Here is an 18,980-nt window from a genome sequence, read left to right as displayed (position 1 = left end):
GAGAGAATATCTCGGCCTGTGTGCAGTACTGCGGCATACGTCTGACCCCTGCATCCTTGTAAATACCACTGAGTGTTTGTCTGCGGAGCAAAGACCAGGGATGGGCCCAGATCAGTCTTAGGTGCTGCAGCACTCTGTCTTTTCAGCCTCGCGTTGCAGAACGCTGAGACATTTGGCAGTCTGAACATTATTGATTCACTTGGACAAAAATGTGAAGTAGTGGAGAGACCAGGCTAGTGTCTGTAGCCTGCAGACGAGCTGCAAGCATCAGGAAATACCTCAAAGCCCCATCCCTGCACGTCATCGTCCGGTTACGTTGTTGCTAGGGCTTTGACATCATTAGGCGAACCTCGCCGGACTATTGATGACGTCTGCCAGTTGTGTAACACGGTACGAGCGTTTGCTCGCGTGTTCTTATGCACCCGCGTACGTCACTGAGGACGCCACGTGACGAGTTACCGTTAGGAATGAGGAACCGGTGTGTAGCCAAAAACAGCAGGTCATGTCAGGACACCAAAAAGGAGATTGTAGGTCTTCTGAAGTCAGTGGAAGGTCGTGGTTGATCTGTGTTAGACAGCTATGGTGAACACCTTTATTGATGGATGTCGTGTTGCCAGGATACACAGTTTCAGAGCACGTAGCACCACAAAAAGTGACAGAAGATGTTTTAAATAAGCAAAACCTGTGTGTACTTTACTGTCACTTTGCCATCCTTTGGTTGTGTGTTTTGTAAGTCTGCCAAAGGACTACATGCAAATGTAAAAACGTGTTTAAGATTGTGCCTGGCACACGGTGGCCTTCCGAGAGGAGTGGACAACCTTGCCTCGGACACCAAACAGAGAACGTGATACCGAACACATATATCATCGTGCTCACTAACACGGAGGTGGTGCCACACCCCACCTCACATTCTTATCTCTCAAGGTGCCACAGCAGTAAGTCAAAAGAGTGCGAAGGAGGCACAGATCAGGGGCATCTTGATGAGGGTGTCTTGGATGCCTAGGCTTGTTTTCAACTCCCCCGTGAGAAAGGTTGGGGTATTGGAACACAGCCAAGAATGACATATCCCTCTCAGCTCAGTAGTAAAAAAAAATCAGTTTTTTGTATCCTTGATGGACCAGCTATGTGACAGGTTATTTAGGCTGAGATTTACAACTTGCCTGCTCAACTGTAAAATTAAGGGGAAAAAAAACAGAACTCAGTTGAAGCCATCACACCTCAGGGACGGTAATTAAAATCACATTATCACAAACAAAATAACTGGATTGCTACTACCACCAAACGCAGTGGCCTCTCCCTCACTTTGACAATTGGCAAGACAATGGAAATCAGAATTATTTCGGAGCCAGAGGCTCTCTTGTTGAGGCAATAATAAGAGTTTCCCTCTGAGGAACGGTTTATTCTCTGAAGACAATGCTTCAGTTATAGGTGTAGTTGTGGAGAGGGTTTTTTATGTGTGTCTGTGTGTGTCAAACAGAACACTGCATTTGCATCTCTGTCTGGCTTTTTATGCACAGTACATCAGTCTTCAAAGGTGCTCTGAGACAAGACAGGAGCATCAGAGGGTGTTTTAGTGTGTTTTGAACGTAAGTGGAGTAGTTTGGTGTCATTAAGTTCAAAGGGAAAGGAGCCAAGAAGACTAACCACCATCCGTCTTTTTCATTTATTAGGGGAGAAAAGTGTAGCAGGCTTGTTTTAACTTGTATACTCTCAGTCATTCTCTAAAGTGCAGTACATTGTGTTTGGTTTTTGCTGTATTTTTTTTATTTTATTTTAATATTGGGCATCCGTCGCGTTCTGAAGACTTCCTGACCAGTCTGTTGAATTCTAATACAGAATTCTGGGTTAATATGCAGATGGTCGTGCGGCACATGGTGAAGCTGCCCTCCACATTTGCAATTCATCTTCAGCATTTGCGAGTGATGACCTCCATGGCGGCCGTGCCGTGGTTTCATGCCGCCGGCACAGGCAGGGGGAGCAGCGTTTGGAGCAGGTGCCCGCCCACCCGGTGCCTGGCCGCGTGTGCCGAGAGCCCATCACCACCGACCAGGAAGCCCGGAGCCAGATGGGAGGTTTATGGACGCTCCTGGCGTGGGTGGACGGGCTGGCGCGGGGCCGGCGTCCTGACGCCACATGTGCCGCTGGTTGGGAGGCTTGGCTTTTCCAGGGCTCGCTCTCTGACAGCACTTCCTAATGTGTGCGTCGGTTTAAATCAGGCGAGCACACCAGATGGCTACTGCGTGGCACGTGCAAATCTGCCAGTTGATATGATGGCCAAGCCAGATGCGTGAGCTCAATTTAGTGTGCAGCAGAAACGAGATAAGGCTGCAAGATGTTGTCATTCTTGATAAATTCACTGTTTTGCCTTTAATAGATGTGTTTTTTTTTTGGGATGAGGGATATAATTGGAAATGTAGGAAATCTGGTGTAACGTAATTAGCTGACCTTGCGAATGATTTGATATGATGCAGATTCAAACTCCCTCTCAGTTAGTAATGTGGACCTGTTCTCTGGTTATGAATCCCCTACAACCTGAATCTGAAGGCCAAATCAGCAAGCCTCAAAGGTACATTTGCATTTGCATTTAAACTAATGAACAAAGCCTTCAGTAAAGAGGCAGCATGGGTATTAAACTTCATGTGCTGTATTCTCCAGTGCAAATTTACATCTGTAGTAACTCTACTAATGATCTAGGCCTGGAATAGCCATGAGTGAGCGTGCTCGAATGAGCATTGCTTTCCTTTGTCTCTCTGGCTCTGAACACAACACCGACGCTCTAGGAAAAAAGTCATTTATACTGCCGACTGCTCTCTCTAATTTAACAAAGCTGAGAGCGTTTAATTTCTCTTCTTCTGCGGTGATTTCTCAGATGACCTCCGCTGAAAACAGAGAGCATGTCCTATGGTCTCCAGAAATAATACATTAAAAAAAAAACATCTGGGCTCAGCATGAGCTAAAATGTCAGTCTGACTTTCCCGTAGCCTTCAGTGGAACAAAAGAACACAGGCAAAAGGGTGAAGTGCACAAGAACACAAATCCAGGAGTTGATTTTGGAAAGGTCGGCGAACACGCGTCTTTGGGATTCAGTGGTACCTCCTCACATCACTTAAATGCATTCAGCTTTTGGACTGGAGCAGTGGGCTAAAAATAGCCCACGACTTTGCAGTGTTCTTTTAGCTGTGATTGTATTATGAGCGTTCGAAGTGGTGTGACTCACACTGTAAGCCCTGGTGGGGAGTGGGGCGTAATGAAGAAGTTCTTCTAATTTACAATTAAAACTAAACTGAATTTAAACTATTTCAGAAATAGCTCTTGAATGGCATCAGTATGAAAAGTTGTATAAAAGTTCATCAGGAATGTGGAAGCCAGGCTAAACGAACAGATGTTTCCAATGTCTGGGTCATGAAATATGCTTTTTCAGATGTATGGGGTCGACAGCTGCCTTTACTGTATAAAAGTCTGGGAAATGGCAAGTTGACTCTATGAGAGCAGCATTTCAAAGTCTGCACGTTACGTGTTTAATATCCTACGCACATACTGAACACAGAGGGCTGTGGGCCGCACTCGGCTGTTCTCATGCTGATCACTGAACATTGTTTCAGTGTAGGTGTGGCATCCCGGATAATCTTACGTGTCTCCAGCAGGTTATCATCCTTCCCCTTTTCTCCCAATACCCCCATGCCACCCTACCACACCCTCTCACCCCCCCACCCCGGTAATATGATCGGCCTCGGGGGGATTTGCCAGGGTGCTGTTAACGCGGTGCTCCCTCTGCCTCCCCGGGCTCGTGTTCATGGCTCTGATTCTACCGCGCGCGTTTGTTTCCTCTTGTTCCCCTCCTCACTTTTCATTTGCTTCTGAATCCCAGCCTCTTCCTGGCTCTTTCCGCTGCATGCACACACTGCTCAACTGAATCTCTCTCTCTCTCTCTCTCTCTCTCTGTCCTGCCTCTTGCCTTTTATTTTCGCTTGCAGTTCCGTTAATTAGTTTGGCCAAAAAGCTTCCTTCCCAAGCCTTTCTCACTGCTAATCCCTCGCTGTTACTGTTCCAGACCACTAGACCTGGCTGGGGTTTTGCAGGCAGTTTGCTTTTTTTAATTAATGGAACTCCTCCATCTCCTTAATCCGCCATGTCTCACGGTGCTGGGCTGCATAAATCTGTTTAATTCTAGGACTGTAGCAGCAGTGTTTTTCTGCGCGGGGCGGGAAATGGCGAACTCGGCCGCTGGCTTGACCCCCCCCCGCGCGCCTTTGCCGCCGTCTCCGCCTTGCTGGCTGACCCCGCCTCCGCGCCCCTCCTCCACGCCCCGCCCCCTCACACGCAATGGCCTGAGATGACTTGCAAAACACTGGCGCAGTAAAACCTGGGGCGGCACTCTTTGTCTCTGGTCCCGAGTGGTCCTTCGAGCCAGAGGATCCATCTCACTCTCATTTAAAGAAGGATTCCCTTTCATCCACGATAACTTGAAACCGGATTTGGGCCGAGCCACTCTGAGTGCAGCGCTGGCAGTGTCTCTCGCTGTCTTTCCTGATAGAGCGGGGCGGGCTTGTGGGGCGTTACGTGACCCCGCCCTCAGGTCCATTTAAAACAAGCTCCTCCCACCTTCCCTGACCACACGTGCACACGAGAGATCATTCAAAGAGAGCTTTAATATAAAGAACCAATATGCATGTTTACCAGAAACAGTTACAACAGACACATTGGTCAGCCAGAGAATTTGTGTGACTGCATGTGCGTGCGTGTGTGTGTTTATGTGTGTGTGTGTGTGTGTGTGTGTGTGTGTGTGTGTGTGTGTGTGTGTGTGTGTGTGTGTGTGTGTATGCATGCATGAGTTAGACTCAGCGGTTCACTTTCAGAGCCATGTTTGTAATATTTTATCATCCCTAGATTCGCCAGAGCACTGACCAATAAATCAACCTGCAACATGACTAAACAAAAGACTCTATATACAAACCCGATGCTTTACGAATGAGCATCATTTGCACCGACATATCTGGAGTTGTAACACACTTAACTGAACCATCTGAGTGAAGTAAATACATCGCCAGACACGTGATGAAACGACGGGTCTTGGACTGACATATTTCAGCATAGGGGGATTAATGTAGCGCACAGAGCAGGATACATTTCCATTCCTTTCCTCTAATTTTCTCCTCAGCAGATTGGAGAGCACTCCATGGGACGACACTTGTGCCTTTCTTCCCCCCTCAGCAGAATGATAAATGCCTTGGGTGATGATCTCAGGACACGAGGGGCTGGGGCTTGGAGTGGTGGTGGTGGTGGTGGTGGCAGGGGCATGCAAAAGGCCCAGGCCGGCTCCTAATCCTTTAAAAGCTGCCATGAAATCTGCTGCCTTGCTATGCCTGCCTCATTTGTAAAAGGGGAGGGGGGGGGGGGGGTTATTCCATCTTTTAATCCACTCTCTGATCCCATGGAGGGGGATTTCTCCCTTTCCCCTTGTCATTCATCAAATCATATTATTCAAAGAATAACAACCAAGGACACAGATACTACTGCACAACATAACAAAGTTAATAACTGGGGGGACGGGTGTATTGGCAAGCTGCAGATTGAAAAGATTCGTCTGGCTTTTGTTTTTTCCTCCTGAATGCTAATGACTGCCATGCAAATGTTCAGTTGAGTGTTTTAGAATTTCCATCTGTAAATAGGACATGGGAAGATTAATCTTGTGTTGATTAAAATCTAATTTAAATTATTCATTATGCAGCATCTCATTACCTTATTCCAAATTGATTTAATCGGGAGTATTTGTGATGTGTGATTACCTTGTGTGTTGTGCCTGTATTATACCTGTATTATAATTGTCCTTATGGTCATTCATGTCATTGTGGCATAAAACTCTTTCTCTCTAATTAATATGCAGCACAGGCCTAAATTTGAAGTGTTATGACTTCAAAAGTTTCTCCTTTCCCACCATAGCGTTTTTCACAGGTGACAGATAATACTGATTCTAAGCCTTATTTAATTATTGTTAGCTAATATAAGTGCATGGATTTATTTGTCAATGAACATAACTTTTTTAATGCTCCATATTCATAATTATGTACTTGTGCTATAACACCGAAGGAAGCGATCCAGGAGCTACTTAACCTCCCTTTGTGGCGAGCTGACCCTGCCAGACTGGTTATAGAGGTCAGAGGTCAAAGAATGCTACCATTGCCACATCAGTGTCCAAATTCATTACACAAACTTGTAGAAAGACAGAGACTGGATCTGAGATTATCACCAGCATTAACTCTGCTAACTACTGCCTCAGTCCGGCTGGGCTGGCCTGCAGACACTGGGCGAACCTCTGGTGGCCATTTTGAAGAGTGCGGCAGGGAGCGCTTGTCTGCCGCCTCTGTCTCTGCTGGAGCTGAGGAGGCGGGCCTCACAGTGCGGGTTTTGATTAGGCTGGGTTGGGAGGCGGGCCTCACAGTGCAGGTTTTGATTAGGCTGGGTTTGGAGGCGGGCCTCACATCCTGGGTTTTGATTGGGCTGGGTTAGGAGGCGAGCCTCACGGTCCGGGCTTTGATTGGGCTGGATTGGGAGACGGGCCTCACAGTCCAGGCCTTGATTGGACTTGGTTGGGGGAAACTCCGGCCCCACCCTTGATGAGAGTGCGGACTCATTCACGCTGACGATCACACTTGCTTGCTTAAGTAAAGGATCGTCAAGGCCATAAGTGCTTCTGCAACTCCACTCAAGAGAGTGATTGGAGCCAAGGTGGTATTTTTTTCCCTCCCCCTCTGTCATATATCACATTCCCACCAAAGACCGAGGGGCTTTTAAAGTATCTAAGCATTCATTTTTTAGGGTTAGCCTAATGCTAGAGGCTTCGCTGCCAGGACCAAATGAAAAACAGGGAGAGTAAATGGAGAAGACGCGGGAGTGGTGTGTGTGGTGTGCCTGGCCTGTGTCTCCACACTGGGCTGCACCTCCGCTGTATGGTGCACGGGTTTTATCAGTGCTGCACACAGACTGTTTGCTCTGGCATGTCAAGGACGCCAAATTGGCTCGATTGCTACTTACCACAACTTCCTTAAGTGGATGTGTAGGCCCACTTTACACGTTTCGCCTAGCATTAAAGGAATATTAGCCATTGCACGCATATCTGGTTTCAGCAAGAATGAATCAGCATTCCTGCACGACTAGCCATGAAAAATTGATGGTAAGGCTGCGAATTGATGCGGCGATTCCGTTATTCAGTTCTTCAGCGGTTGTGTCACATTCGATTATTACAGCTGTGAATTGATTCGGCGATTCTGTGATTCAGTTCTTCAGTCACTGAGGCACGCTCGATCCTGTGTGATAAAAGCGGCTCGAAACAAGTTCCGTGGACCTCCCCGTTCCCATATCAGCCTGTTTCATGAACTCCTATCTACGGCCCTCCCCCTCTCTCACGTTCCCTCAGAGGTGTTTTTGTAATTATGTAATGTAGCCGTGGAGCTGTGGCTGGGGGCCAGGCCGTGTAATCAAACGCATGCCCCATTCCCGCCTCCCCGCCTCTTGCAGTATGTTTTTTTTCCCTGTAGCTATAAACCATGTTCAGAAAGAGATCAATACGCTCTGCGATAGAGCGACTAATGCATTCGCCGCCGACCGCCGACGCTGTTTGCCGTGGCGGCAGCAGAAGACATGGCCGCGCACAGTGTTTATGATATACCAGCCGCAACCGGCCTGGGGAGGGAGGGAGGGAGGGAGGGAGAGAGGGAGAGAGGGATGGAGGCGAATGAGCATCCCCCCCCCCACCAGCAGTGGTGTGGAGAGAGGGTTATAAACAACCTGGATCGCCTCTTTGCGCTCCTTCAGTACCCAGAGATATTGAGATATTGGCTTTGCTGAAGTGCTCCAGGTAACTGTAGCTTGGGATTTTTTTCCCTCTCCCCTCCGATAAATTACATCAAAACGGTGGGCCCGTAACCCTTTCACACCGCATCCTTGATTAAAATCTCGCAAGTAATATGCAGGCCGATCTTTAAACAGGGCATCACATTGCCACATCTCTCCCTAATCCCAACCCTCAAACTATCAAAATGCTAATATAGTCTCTCTCCTTGAAAGGCCAAGGTTTTTTTTTTTATCTAATTTTCCTCCTGCTAAAAAAGACCTTTTTTGAGTAGCACAGGGGATCAATAGATCAGTGAAGCTCAAAATATATTAGCTTACAAGTTGAAGGCAATCGAGACGAGGAGGTGTAAAGAATAGCCTGCCCTCTTATCCCTGCTGGATCCTAGTCGATAGACGCACAAAATCAGAGGCCGAAAATAAACTCCATTAGCGGCCCCTATTAGCATGCTATTAGAACTTCTACTTTCTGCTGAGTTGCGTTCGTAAGAAGGGCGGCAAACATGCAAAGGTGCGTTTGTTGCGGCACAATCAAAATGCCTGCAGTGGAATATTATTGACAAAGTTAACACTACCTTTAAAATAAGCAATTCCACGTACCTTTACCATTAGCATACATTTTCACTTGCATGTGAAAATGAAACTGTTTGCTGTGGATATTGTATCACATGCTCTTTGGGAGTACCAGGTGTCTAGACTTGGCAGCAGCACAGCTGTTGTAGATAAGATGGAGAAAAAAAACTCTGCCATTGTCTTGACTTGCGATGACTGAGATAAACAAATCAATAATCTAATTCTAAAGCAGGCATTCTTCAGCTGGTGCAAAATATAATTGTCAATCGCACTGTTGTGTGCTGCTAAGGGCTGTGGGGATTGTCTGTCTTTTTTCTGGAGCAGGCAATTTTGGGGCGCTGGAGCTCCCACACGGACCTCCAGGGTGAGAAGGTGGAGGTGGGGCCGCATGATATAGCAGTTTGCCCTATACGAGGACTGAGGATTTCTGGGTAGCCAGATACATTTCTGCTTGCTAGACCAAAAAAAAAAAGACAGGAATCGCTTCACTTGTATTAAACTCGTTACGGCTCTTCTAGAATCTTCCGTTCACTGCGGTTTCAGGCCACAGGATTCGTGGGCAGATGGCTGTCGGTTCTTTTATTGCGATGCTTTCAATTCTTTCTCTAATTTTCTGTTCTGTTATGGAAGCAGAGTTGCCCTGTGTTCAGTGCACGCTGCTGCAGACTCGTGGGCGTGTGCCTCAGGGGGCGTGTGCCTCAGCGGGCGTGTGCCTCAGCGGGCGTGTGCCTCAGGGGGCGTGTGCCTCAGCGGGCATGTGCCTCAGCGCGCGTGTGCCTCAGGGGGCGTGTGCCTCAGCGGGCGAGTGCCTCAGCGCGCGTGTGCCTCAGCGCGCGTGTGCCTCAGCGCGCGTGTGCCTCGCGCTACTCTCCAGCCTGTAGAGCAGCGAGGACTCAGGTGATCATCTCAGCACTGTTTGCCACAGACCTCCGCCTCTGTCTCATTCTCTCTGTCTCTCTCTCTCTTTCTCTCTCTCCCCTTGTCCCTCTCACGTATCCGTGCGATCTCTCTCTCTCTCTCTCTCTCTCTCGCCGCGTCCTCTCTTCTGTCTCACGCTTTTCTCTCACTCGCCGTCCCTCCCACCCGCCGCCAGAGCAAATCGATGAGCCCTGTTGGGGAGAGGGGTGCAGACCTGACGATTCCCAGCGCCTGCGCCCGGGCGATCGCGCCGAACCGCTGCGCCCGAACACACCGCTGCTTATCCCGCGGTTCTGCCAAATGAAATCTGAAATTGAACTTGGAGAGGCTCCTGTGGAAAGCAGAACCCTCTCGGCCGGGAGGGAGCTGGCTCCTTGGTGTCCTGATTGGCAGAGGAGGAGCGTGTGCACGACTTCATTTGCTCCACGCTTCGTGGCTTGCGTTGATAACAGGATGCGTTGCTTTAATAACAACCCCTTTAATTAACCGACGCCATGTTTTCCTGCGTCCCAGGAATCATATATACGCATTAATCTAACTCCAACATCAGCATAGCTTCATGGTAGATTTGTTAATGTAGCATCTGAACATTAAGTCGAAGCAGAAACACCGACAGATGCTGCAGTCTTTCAGTGTGTCTAGAAGGTTCTTTGCTGTCTATGCCACCCTGTTATCTCCTGTTGCTTTTTCTTAGAGTTTTAGCAGACCTCTCTTTTGAGCGGCGACTGCCTTGCTGATGGAATATTTCCCCCTGTGTGTAATCCGGGGAGCTGGCGAGGAGGAAGCCGTGAACGTGGCCTGCCTGTAATGGATTGCACTGCTAATGGGCAATGAAAGGACCAGGCTGCAGGGAATAGAGCCTTAACAACTCTGTCAGCCCTGTGACCAAGGCACGCGCTCACCCAGGCCTGGCCCCGCCTCCAGCTCCACCCACGGGCCTCTCCTCCACCCACGGGCCGCTAACAGCAGCCACGCCACCCTTTCAAGTTAGCAGGCCACCAGTCAGCAGACACACGCTGAGACGCTTGTGTAAACTCGCCTGTGCGCAGAGAGGAATACATCGCACGTGCACTCACACACGTGGGAGATATGTGTCAGCATTACTCTGCTGCAGGGAATCCTCAGAGCTGAAAGAATTTCTTTACGTGTGCGCATTTTGACTGTCAGGGTAGGGCTGCTGTCTTTCTGTATGTCTTTGTGTCTGTCTCTGTGTTTGTCTACCTGTCTGTCTCTGTCTGTCTACCTGTCTCTCTGTGTCTGTCTCTGTGTCTGTCTACATGTCTGTCTCTGTCTGTCTACCTGTCTGTCTCTGTGTCTGTCTCTGTATCCGTCTACCTTTCTGTCTCTGTGTCTGTCTACCTGTCTGTCTCTGTCTGTCTACCTGTCTGTCTCTGTCTCTGTATCTGTCTACCTTTCGCTCTCTGTGTCTGTCTACCTGTCTGTCTCTGTCTGTCTACCTGTCTGTCTCTGTGCCTGTCTCTGTATCTGTCTACCTGTCTGTCTCTGTGTCTGTCTACCTGTCTGTCTCTGTGTCTGTCTACCTATCTATCTCTCTTTTCTCATTCTTATTTCCGCTCTTTGCAGGGAGTTTTGCTGCTCTCACGATGTGACGTTTTGGTTTTGTTTGTTTTGTTGTTTTTCTTTCATTGTTTTGTTTTGAATTGTGCTTGTGCACCATGCTGCCTCTATACTGCCCTGTGGTTTATCGGCTCCTGCTCATTGGTTCGTCAACACCACAGCTGTTATCTTCCTGCAGAGGTTGCAGCCGCAGACATCTTTAGTGCACATGTCACAGGGCACGGAGACTGGCTGTGTTCAGGAGCCACACTTCTGGATTGCGGCCCAATCCGTCAGCTGGCACCACCTCCCAGCTGTTCACCCGGGCTTTGACGCTTTGCTGTATTTATAGATGATGCCCTACAGACAAACACACTCATAAACAAGTCACACCCCTCCTGTAGGTCATGGCCGTTGGGTTGATGTGGCTGTTGGCATAGATCCACACACCCATGGCAATAGTGCGTCTGCACTGGGTGTATGTGGATGGACTTCTTCACCGGCAAAGCGTGTGAAAACCGAACGTACTGTTCTCAACTCTGAAACCAATAAAGACATGGAGATAGAAAAGGGAAAAGACAGAGATAGACTGAGCAGAAGCAGAGAGAGAAATTAGGGAGTCCTAGATCCTTATGACAGATGTCCACTCAGGGAGTGGGAACTGATGAAGGAATAGATCATTCTATTTTATTAAGTCATAGATCACTGGGTCAACCTCGCATGGTCCCTCCCTCTGTCTGCTGGGGGTCAGGGGGCAGGTACAGACACATCGGAGGTGACCCCAGTGATCATCAGCACAGGCCCCCTCGGGACCCTAATCACACCCCCCCTCCATCCCCTGATTGGACGACCAGCTCCATGTGCATCAACAGAAGGACGGAATTCATAACCATTAGACAAGACTGGCGTAGCCGCCGTGCCGCTTGGAACGATATTTCTCCCAGTTGCACAGAGGATGCAGAAATCTGGGCCGGGGTCCAGTTGTACAGGCAGGCTGTCCGGTCGGCATTCTGTTTATCAACAGACAGCTTGATTCACTGCCTCCCCCCACCTAAAAAAAACGTGCATTTACACTGCTATTTTCAGCCTCACAGTCATTTTATTATAGTGAATGAGTGTAAACAGCACTATGATTATACACACATGCTCACGCGCACACCCGCCCACGCGGGCTGCTTATGATGGGCAAAAAGCATCCTGTGTGCATCTTGCTGTGTGGTGCGTGCTTATTTAGCTTGCCGGTAAGGGGCCGGGCCAGGCCGGGCCGTCGGCACGCAGGGTGGCCGGGCCAGAACCTGCCCTTGGAGAAGGAAGAGCCTGTTAATAGAGGCTGTATTTTAAGGGTCTGGTTCAGGCAGAGTAAATAGAAACTGCTCTGAACTCCGAGCTTCTGTACGGGCTGTGGTTCATGGCTGGATGGGTCCCCCCCCCCCAATGACTCATTTAGAGCGGCCGCACAGTGTGAGTCAACACGAGGGGCCGGGGGGGGTAAATGAGACTCATTATGAGGGGTTGTCGGGTTACGTGAGTTGGCCAAATGGATGAGTTAGATGAGCTAGTTAGGGTGGAACTGACATTCAGGTGATGGGTCAGTGACCGGCTCATTCATTTGTTGAAGGGCTCTAAATTGTTTTATTTGTACGTTAAAATAGTCATAAAGCATTTATTGTCTAATTTTTACTGTGCTCTTTATTGCTGAAAAAATATTCATTACAAAACATTCATTACTCATCAAATTGACTCTATAGGCATTTATGGATAATAGTGTTTTATGTATTTATCAAAAGGGTCTTATACTTAGCAGAAACTAAATCCTCTTTTACAGCTTAAGCTAATTGATTACAGTGAAGTGCACAAGAAAGAAATAACAGAGGTATTAACTGTCAGTTCGAGGTTGATAAAGTTGGTAAAGTTAGCTCTTTAAACCTGAACTGGAGGTGTGGGCCGGACTCTACCAGGAGACACTCTCTGATCCTGTTCCCAGCATGCCTTGGGGGAACACAGCATATCAGTACTAACGGGACCTGGACCGCCTGCAGACTTGCTCTGTTTGCTTTGGTTTGATTCACTCTGGAGGGCGGAGAGGTCAGCTCTGGATACGTGACCCGTGTTTGGCTAGGGTGTGGAACAGGTCGTCTCCTGCCTACAGAAACCAGATGGCTGGGAAAGCAGAACTCAAACACTGCCACTCATGTATGCTCACGTACACGCAGGCTCACGTGTGCTAGAGCGCAGCGACACACACACACACACACACACGAGGCACAGGTGTCGGAAGAGATCCAGAGATCCCCGAAGTGGGAGAGTAGCGGCTGCATTGATTGGCTCTTTGCTCCCATGCAGACCTGTGCTGGGCAGACTGGCCACAGTGGTGGTCCTGGTGGGCAGGTCTCCGCAGCGCCCCAGACGTCTGTTTGACTGTTCACTCCGTGTGATAAAGGGCAGCTTCACAGTGCGCCTCTGTGGTCCTGCTACTCCGACACTAATCGGACGCATCGCTGATAGGATGCGAGTGACGGGGAGAATTAGGAGTTAGGAGGGGCCCAGGAAGCAAAGTTTAATTACAGGAGATGGGCTTCTGTGTGTGTGTGTGTGTGTGTGTGTGTGTGTGTGTGTGTGTGTGTGTGTGTGTGTGTGTGTGTGTGTGTGTGTGTGTGTGTGTGTATGAGGGAGAGAATGTGAGTGTGTGCACAGAGTGTGTGTGTGCACACAGACACGTGTGTTATGGAGGATTTGAGCATTAGCTGAAAATTGATTAAAATTAAAGCTTTGGATCTCTGTTTTCAGCTCACACAAAACCTAATTATGTAAGAAGATTTTTAGGCTAAGGACACACAAACACTTATCGTGGTCTTGTTCCACTACACAATTATAAACAGCTTTATTCACGAGGCCTCCAGTACTTTTACTTTAAATCATTTATTACTAAAGGCTGATTTACTACATGAAAGCCAAATAACTGTGGCTTGGTGATATCATTGTGTCACAGAGCCACATTAATTGACTCATTTCAAACCCCCAGGTGACTCGGAAGGCTGTTTGTAAAGTCACGTGAAGTTCCAGTTTAAGCTCTCTGCTTTATAGCACCTCAGGTGGGATTGCTGTGGAAACTCTTCAGAAGAATTCCTAATCAAAGCTTCTGCCTTGTAAGCCCCTGAGAGGAAGCAGACCCTCTCCTCAGCTCGGAGACCAAACTGGCAGGTCCAGCCCTGAACCAGACCTGAACCAGACCCGTGCTGCAGGACTACTGTTAGGCCATGCACATTAAACCACCGGCTTGGACTTCACATCCCTTATAGCGGGTGGATTCATAATGGAGAATGTTTTCCAGGAGGTGGGGATGCAGAGGAGACAGTAAGAGAGGCTTGTAGGATCTCCGTAGGTGTGTCCACTAGTGGAGCGATGGGTCTGTCCTGACCGGGGTGGGCTGCTTTTTTGTGATACTTCATACCCTCGCCAAGATCCCTCCTTGAATTTCCAATTTAAATGCAAATGGTACAGGACATCACAAAGAACCTGAAGAGAGCCAGAGAATCATTCCACCGCACCAATGAATTATATATTTTAATTAACCAGAGAGTGAAACGCATATTCAGCACAGAAGCCATAAATAAAAAATGAATAAATAAATATGGAAGTAGATGAAGGGGAGAGAAATGATTCTCAATTGGCTGGTATTATTATAACATCCACACTGCCATAGGGTGTCATTAGGAAAAACAGATTCTGAGCTGTCAGATATCAAACTTATAGTTCTGTGGTTTAATAGGCTAAAATGCTACTCACAGGCGAGGCAGAAGGTACCGGATTGTGAAGCAGTGACGTTGTGGCAGTGTGAATTTCACTGCTGTTGGTTCGTCTCTTGTTTGCCACTCAGGAGTGGACACTAAGTGTCAATCAATGGCTGTCCTCAAGTACTTTGTTAAATGAAACTTTCTCGAAGGCATAATGAGGGCGTGTGCTGTGGTGGCAAATTGAAAATAGCAAGGAAGCCTCATACAGTGTTTTGAAAACAGGTCAGTTAGGGAATAGGTAATGATCAGTCATGTCAATCTCCACCAGAGACAAACCTTCACTTATTAGTGAATGTTCACAATGTGTTCAGACTATAAAAATATTGAAAAAAAGGTAACTGCCTGGTTGCCTAACGTGTGTGTTGTGTTTCAATGTGTTTTTCCCACAGACCAGCATTCTTAAATAGAGCATGTGCAGTTGTGGCAGTAGTTTGAGTCTTCAGCTATGTGGTCTTTCATCTTACACAATGTGAGGAAATGCCTCTGACAAACATACTCATATAGGCCTCAGAGGTTACACACTTATGACACCTCATCTATTTAAAAATGCCTTATTTCAATCTAAGGAAATAGTTCATTTTCTTCTACTGACCCAAGAACGAGGACTGTATGTACCGCACATGTTTAATGAACGTTGAACGATATATCAGGGCTGGATCCAGCGTGGTGTTAAAAGACAAATGCATAAATTGAGCCCAAGCAGACACATACATTTGGAGCTGATAAGTAGCTGACCAAAAGCTAAACAACCTCCACATTAACCGTGTGGACACACTGAAGTACCAGACAAATATTATGCTTATGTCACATTCACTTATTTTTTTGACTTCTGAGCCAAAAGAGAGTTTAGTCTTGTCAGCAAAAAGAAAAGAAATGAAGAAAACTTGTGAAGTACTGGCAGAGTTGGTCTGCGCTCTTTGAAATTAGTGAGCCAATGTTGTGATAAGATTCCTACTCAAATACCCTCAGCATGCTAGACTTCCCTGCTCTCCTGCATCATAATTTCCTGTTTAATGAATAACTACCACTGGGTTCAAGGGAGACAATTAAACTGGTGCAAAAAGTAGATTAGTCTTCTCCTTGCTTTCCCTCCCATGGCTTACATTGTGTTTTTAACTGGAGAAAACGTTTTTCTTGCCTCAAATATTGCATTATGTGTCTGCACATATAAAAAAAAGTTCATCTGTGTGTTGTTTTAACTGTAGGATCCTTTTGAATGTCTGGGATGCCAGAGATAATCAGAGAGACAGATTAATACTGGGTCCCTGAGAAGGGTCAGGGCTGGCCTGGGTGTCAGATGCTTGAAAGGCTTTGGGGGAGGGGAAGAGAACTGGAGGGAAAGAGAGCAGTGAAAGAGGGACAGAGACAGGGACAGAGACAGGGACAAGGACATGGAGGGGGAGGCGGATGGGGGAGCTAAGGTCAGTGAGATTGTGGGAGGGGCTTCAGGATTCTGGGGAGGCGAAGCTGTCTGAGGAGGAATGGACCTCTTGTCTGTAGTACTGCCCAGAAATATCTGCTCACATACAGAGGCTGGCATTGTCTGTTGCCTTCACACTCTCTGTCTGTCTGATTGTCTGTCTTCCTGTCTCACTCTCTCCATACCCCAGGGCCAGAGGAGTGGAGGCTAATGTCAGGTCACTTTCTTTCTCTGCTGGCCCTTTAAAGCAGTGTGTGTGTGTGTGTGTGTGTGTGTGTGTGTGTGTGTGTGTGTGTGGTGTGTGTGTGTGTGTGTGTGTGTGTGTGTGTGTGTGTGTGTGTGTGTGTGTGTGTGTGTGTGTGTGTGTGTGTGTGGAGTCAGCAGTCCCTGCAGCCCCTGATTCTCCTGATCAGCTGCTATAAGATGAGATAGAGAGAGTGAGAGGGAGAGTGAGAGAGAGAGAGAGGAAGTGGGAGATGGAGAGAAAGGAGGGGAGGAAGAACAGATGAGGGAGGGGGATGAGGAGACGCACAGCGTGCAAGGAGGAGCGCGTGAGACGAAGAGCGTGAGCGGCGGGGAGAGAGGAAACTCCTCATGATCGTTTGGCATCACTGGCGCTGGGTTGCTCTCCGGGCTGGTGGGTCTCACCATTGCCCCTCTGTGTGTCCGCAGATGGCCAACATTGTGACGTCGTTTTGCTGTGTGGTGCTTGCAGCTGTGGTGGTGGTGTATGCCCAGCGACGCAGCCAACAAGGTAAGCTCCACCCCCGACTCCACTTCTACTCCACACACACCACCGCCACCTCCATCACTCCCTCCATCCCCTACGCAGGGTGATCAAGGCATGGACTCGGGGACAGGGGTTAGGTCCTTTCATGTTTACAACACTGTTTTGCTTTTTGCTCTGGTCATGTGTCCTATACCCTGACTCTCTTCATCTCTCTCTCTCTCTCTCTCTCTCTCTCTGTCACACTATGCCTCTCTTACTCCGTTCTTCTGACAAATCTAGAGGAGTTAATGTGTGAGCTAAAGGCCAGACTAATATCATCTAACTGCTGGGCGAGGTGTGTGTGGTGTGTGTGGTGTGTGTGGTGTGTGTGCTGCGTGTGTGGGTTTTCCTGGGGTTGGCTTCATTGCATGCAGAGAGATGTCATATATGACATTTATGTGCCTGTCATATATGTGCGTGTGTGTGCGTGGGGGGGGGGGGGGGTTGTCTTCAGCACAGTCTTGTTGCATATAGAGAGATAACCTGTCAAGGGTTCAAACTCAGGACACCATAAATAAGCCCACCACGTTCATGGGGTTGAGGGGGGTTTGCATCCATAGCAAACTATAGCCATGATAGTGAGAATCTTGAGCATTTTGAGGTCATAGGAACAACTGAATGGTCCCATAAAGATTTTTTTACATAAAGGTAGCTTTTATTAGAAAACTAACAGATATGGAAGATTTTATTTTGGTTATTGAGGTTAAGATGTTAGGGTGGTTTAGGCATAGCCATTACCTTATTTAGATACAGGAATACACGTCAATAGAAATACCCCACTAAAACAGTAACAAAAGACTCTCTCTCTCCCTCTCTCTCTCTCTCTCTCTCTCACTCTCTCTCTCTCTCTCTCCTCTGCCCTGTGTGTGTGTGTGTGTAAGATATATAGCGAGAGATCATGTAGTCTGTGACAGTATCTCTCATGCTTGTATGAATAACCAGTGTGTTGTTTTTTCATGGCAAATTGATGACACTTCAAATTGACTAAGTGATCTATGGCCTTAGAAGCCCAGGGCTTGGACATGCACACACTACAGTGAAATTAATCTATATCACAAGACATAAGCTACTATTTTACATATTGGGACAGCACATGCGGTTAATAAGATTTAATTTGTCTCCAATAAAGTTACAGAATGACAGTAATTAATTATCCAAACGTTAATTAAGACATGACTGTGTGTTTACCAAAACCCCCATTATAACTAGTTTTGGGTTATATAAGAGATGCCCTAACATAATCAAAGAGACTTGTCCCAGTATTAAGGAAATTGATTCCTGTTGGGTCTCTTAAGTGGCTCTATCTTCATTTATTTGCATGTTCTGGACTAATTAGTTCAAGATACACAAATAAATCAATTAGGGCAGCTTAAATGTTCCAGGGCAATCATTTTGCTTAGAACTACTCAATAAACTTTGCTTGTCATGAGCCCTTGGCTGTCTGCCTGCTAAAAGAACAGGTCATAATCTCCCGTGGTTCTAATTACATCACCGCTGTGCTTCGAAAGCTTCTCGGTTTCCGCGGCAGATTGACTGGTGTGGTGATGTCACTGTGTGATGACCCAATCACTTTGTCATGATATTGTCAGCATCCCTCGCGCACCAAAGCTCTCAGTCAACCAGCACTCCACGTGCTGCCCCAAGCTGCAACTCCGCACGTTAACAAGCTTTCACACAAAACAATCATTTGGCAATAATTTGGACGTTTCTCAGCAGCTCAGGGGAGGCATTACGCTAGTGCACCTGAGGGAGGTATGATTTGATTGATATGAATAAATAATGTCAAATACAATTCCAGTCAGACATAAGGTGAAAAAAAAGCTGTAAATGGCTGGAAAATCCTTCTGGCTGAGTAGTTCAGCGCACACTCGTACCCTACAGGACATGGTCATTAAACTTTCAGCGCTGCTCATCAATTCGCTACAAAGGTAAATAAAGCAAGTCATGCGTACACGTAGTGTTTGCTCTCTGTCTCACTTTCTCAGACTTAGACACAAGTGACAATCAGTGTTTGTTCATTAGATGCTCGAATGCTTACAGCAGCTGTCTAGTCCTGTTCATCCAGCCGTGAAGCATCATAGCTGTGATCGTGCGACTCCAA

The 18,980-nt window shown here is 47.5% G+C and overlaps 1 protein-coding gene across 1 annotated transcript in view; it reads left to right on the top strand.

The window, feature by feature from the left end:
- The window catches only part of cntfr (ciliary neurotrophic factor receptor), a 108,750-nt gene that overhangs the window by 24,984 nt on the left and 64,786 nt on the right, over nt 1-18,980 (top strand). The window contains exon 2 of the mRNA XM_077019600.1: nt 16,783-16,864. Coding sequence (XP_076875715.1) covers nt 16,783-16,864 — 82 coding nt within the window. The remainder of the gene's footprint in view (nt 1-16,782; nt 16,865-18,980) is intronic.

The sequence above is a fragment of the Brachyhypopomus gauderio genome, chromosome 10, assembly GCF_052324685.1.
Source record: "Brachyhypopomus gauderio isolate BG-103 chromosome 10, BGAUD_0.2, whole genome shotgun sequence".
Classification (NCBI taxonomy): domain Eukaryota; kingdom Metazoa; phylum Chordata; class Actinopteri; order Gymnotiformes; family Hypopomidae; genus Brachyhypopomus; species Brachyhypopomus gauderio.
This window is presented reverse-complemented; position numbering and strand designations above follow the sequence as displayed.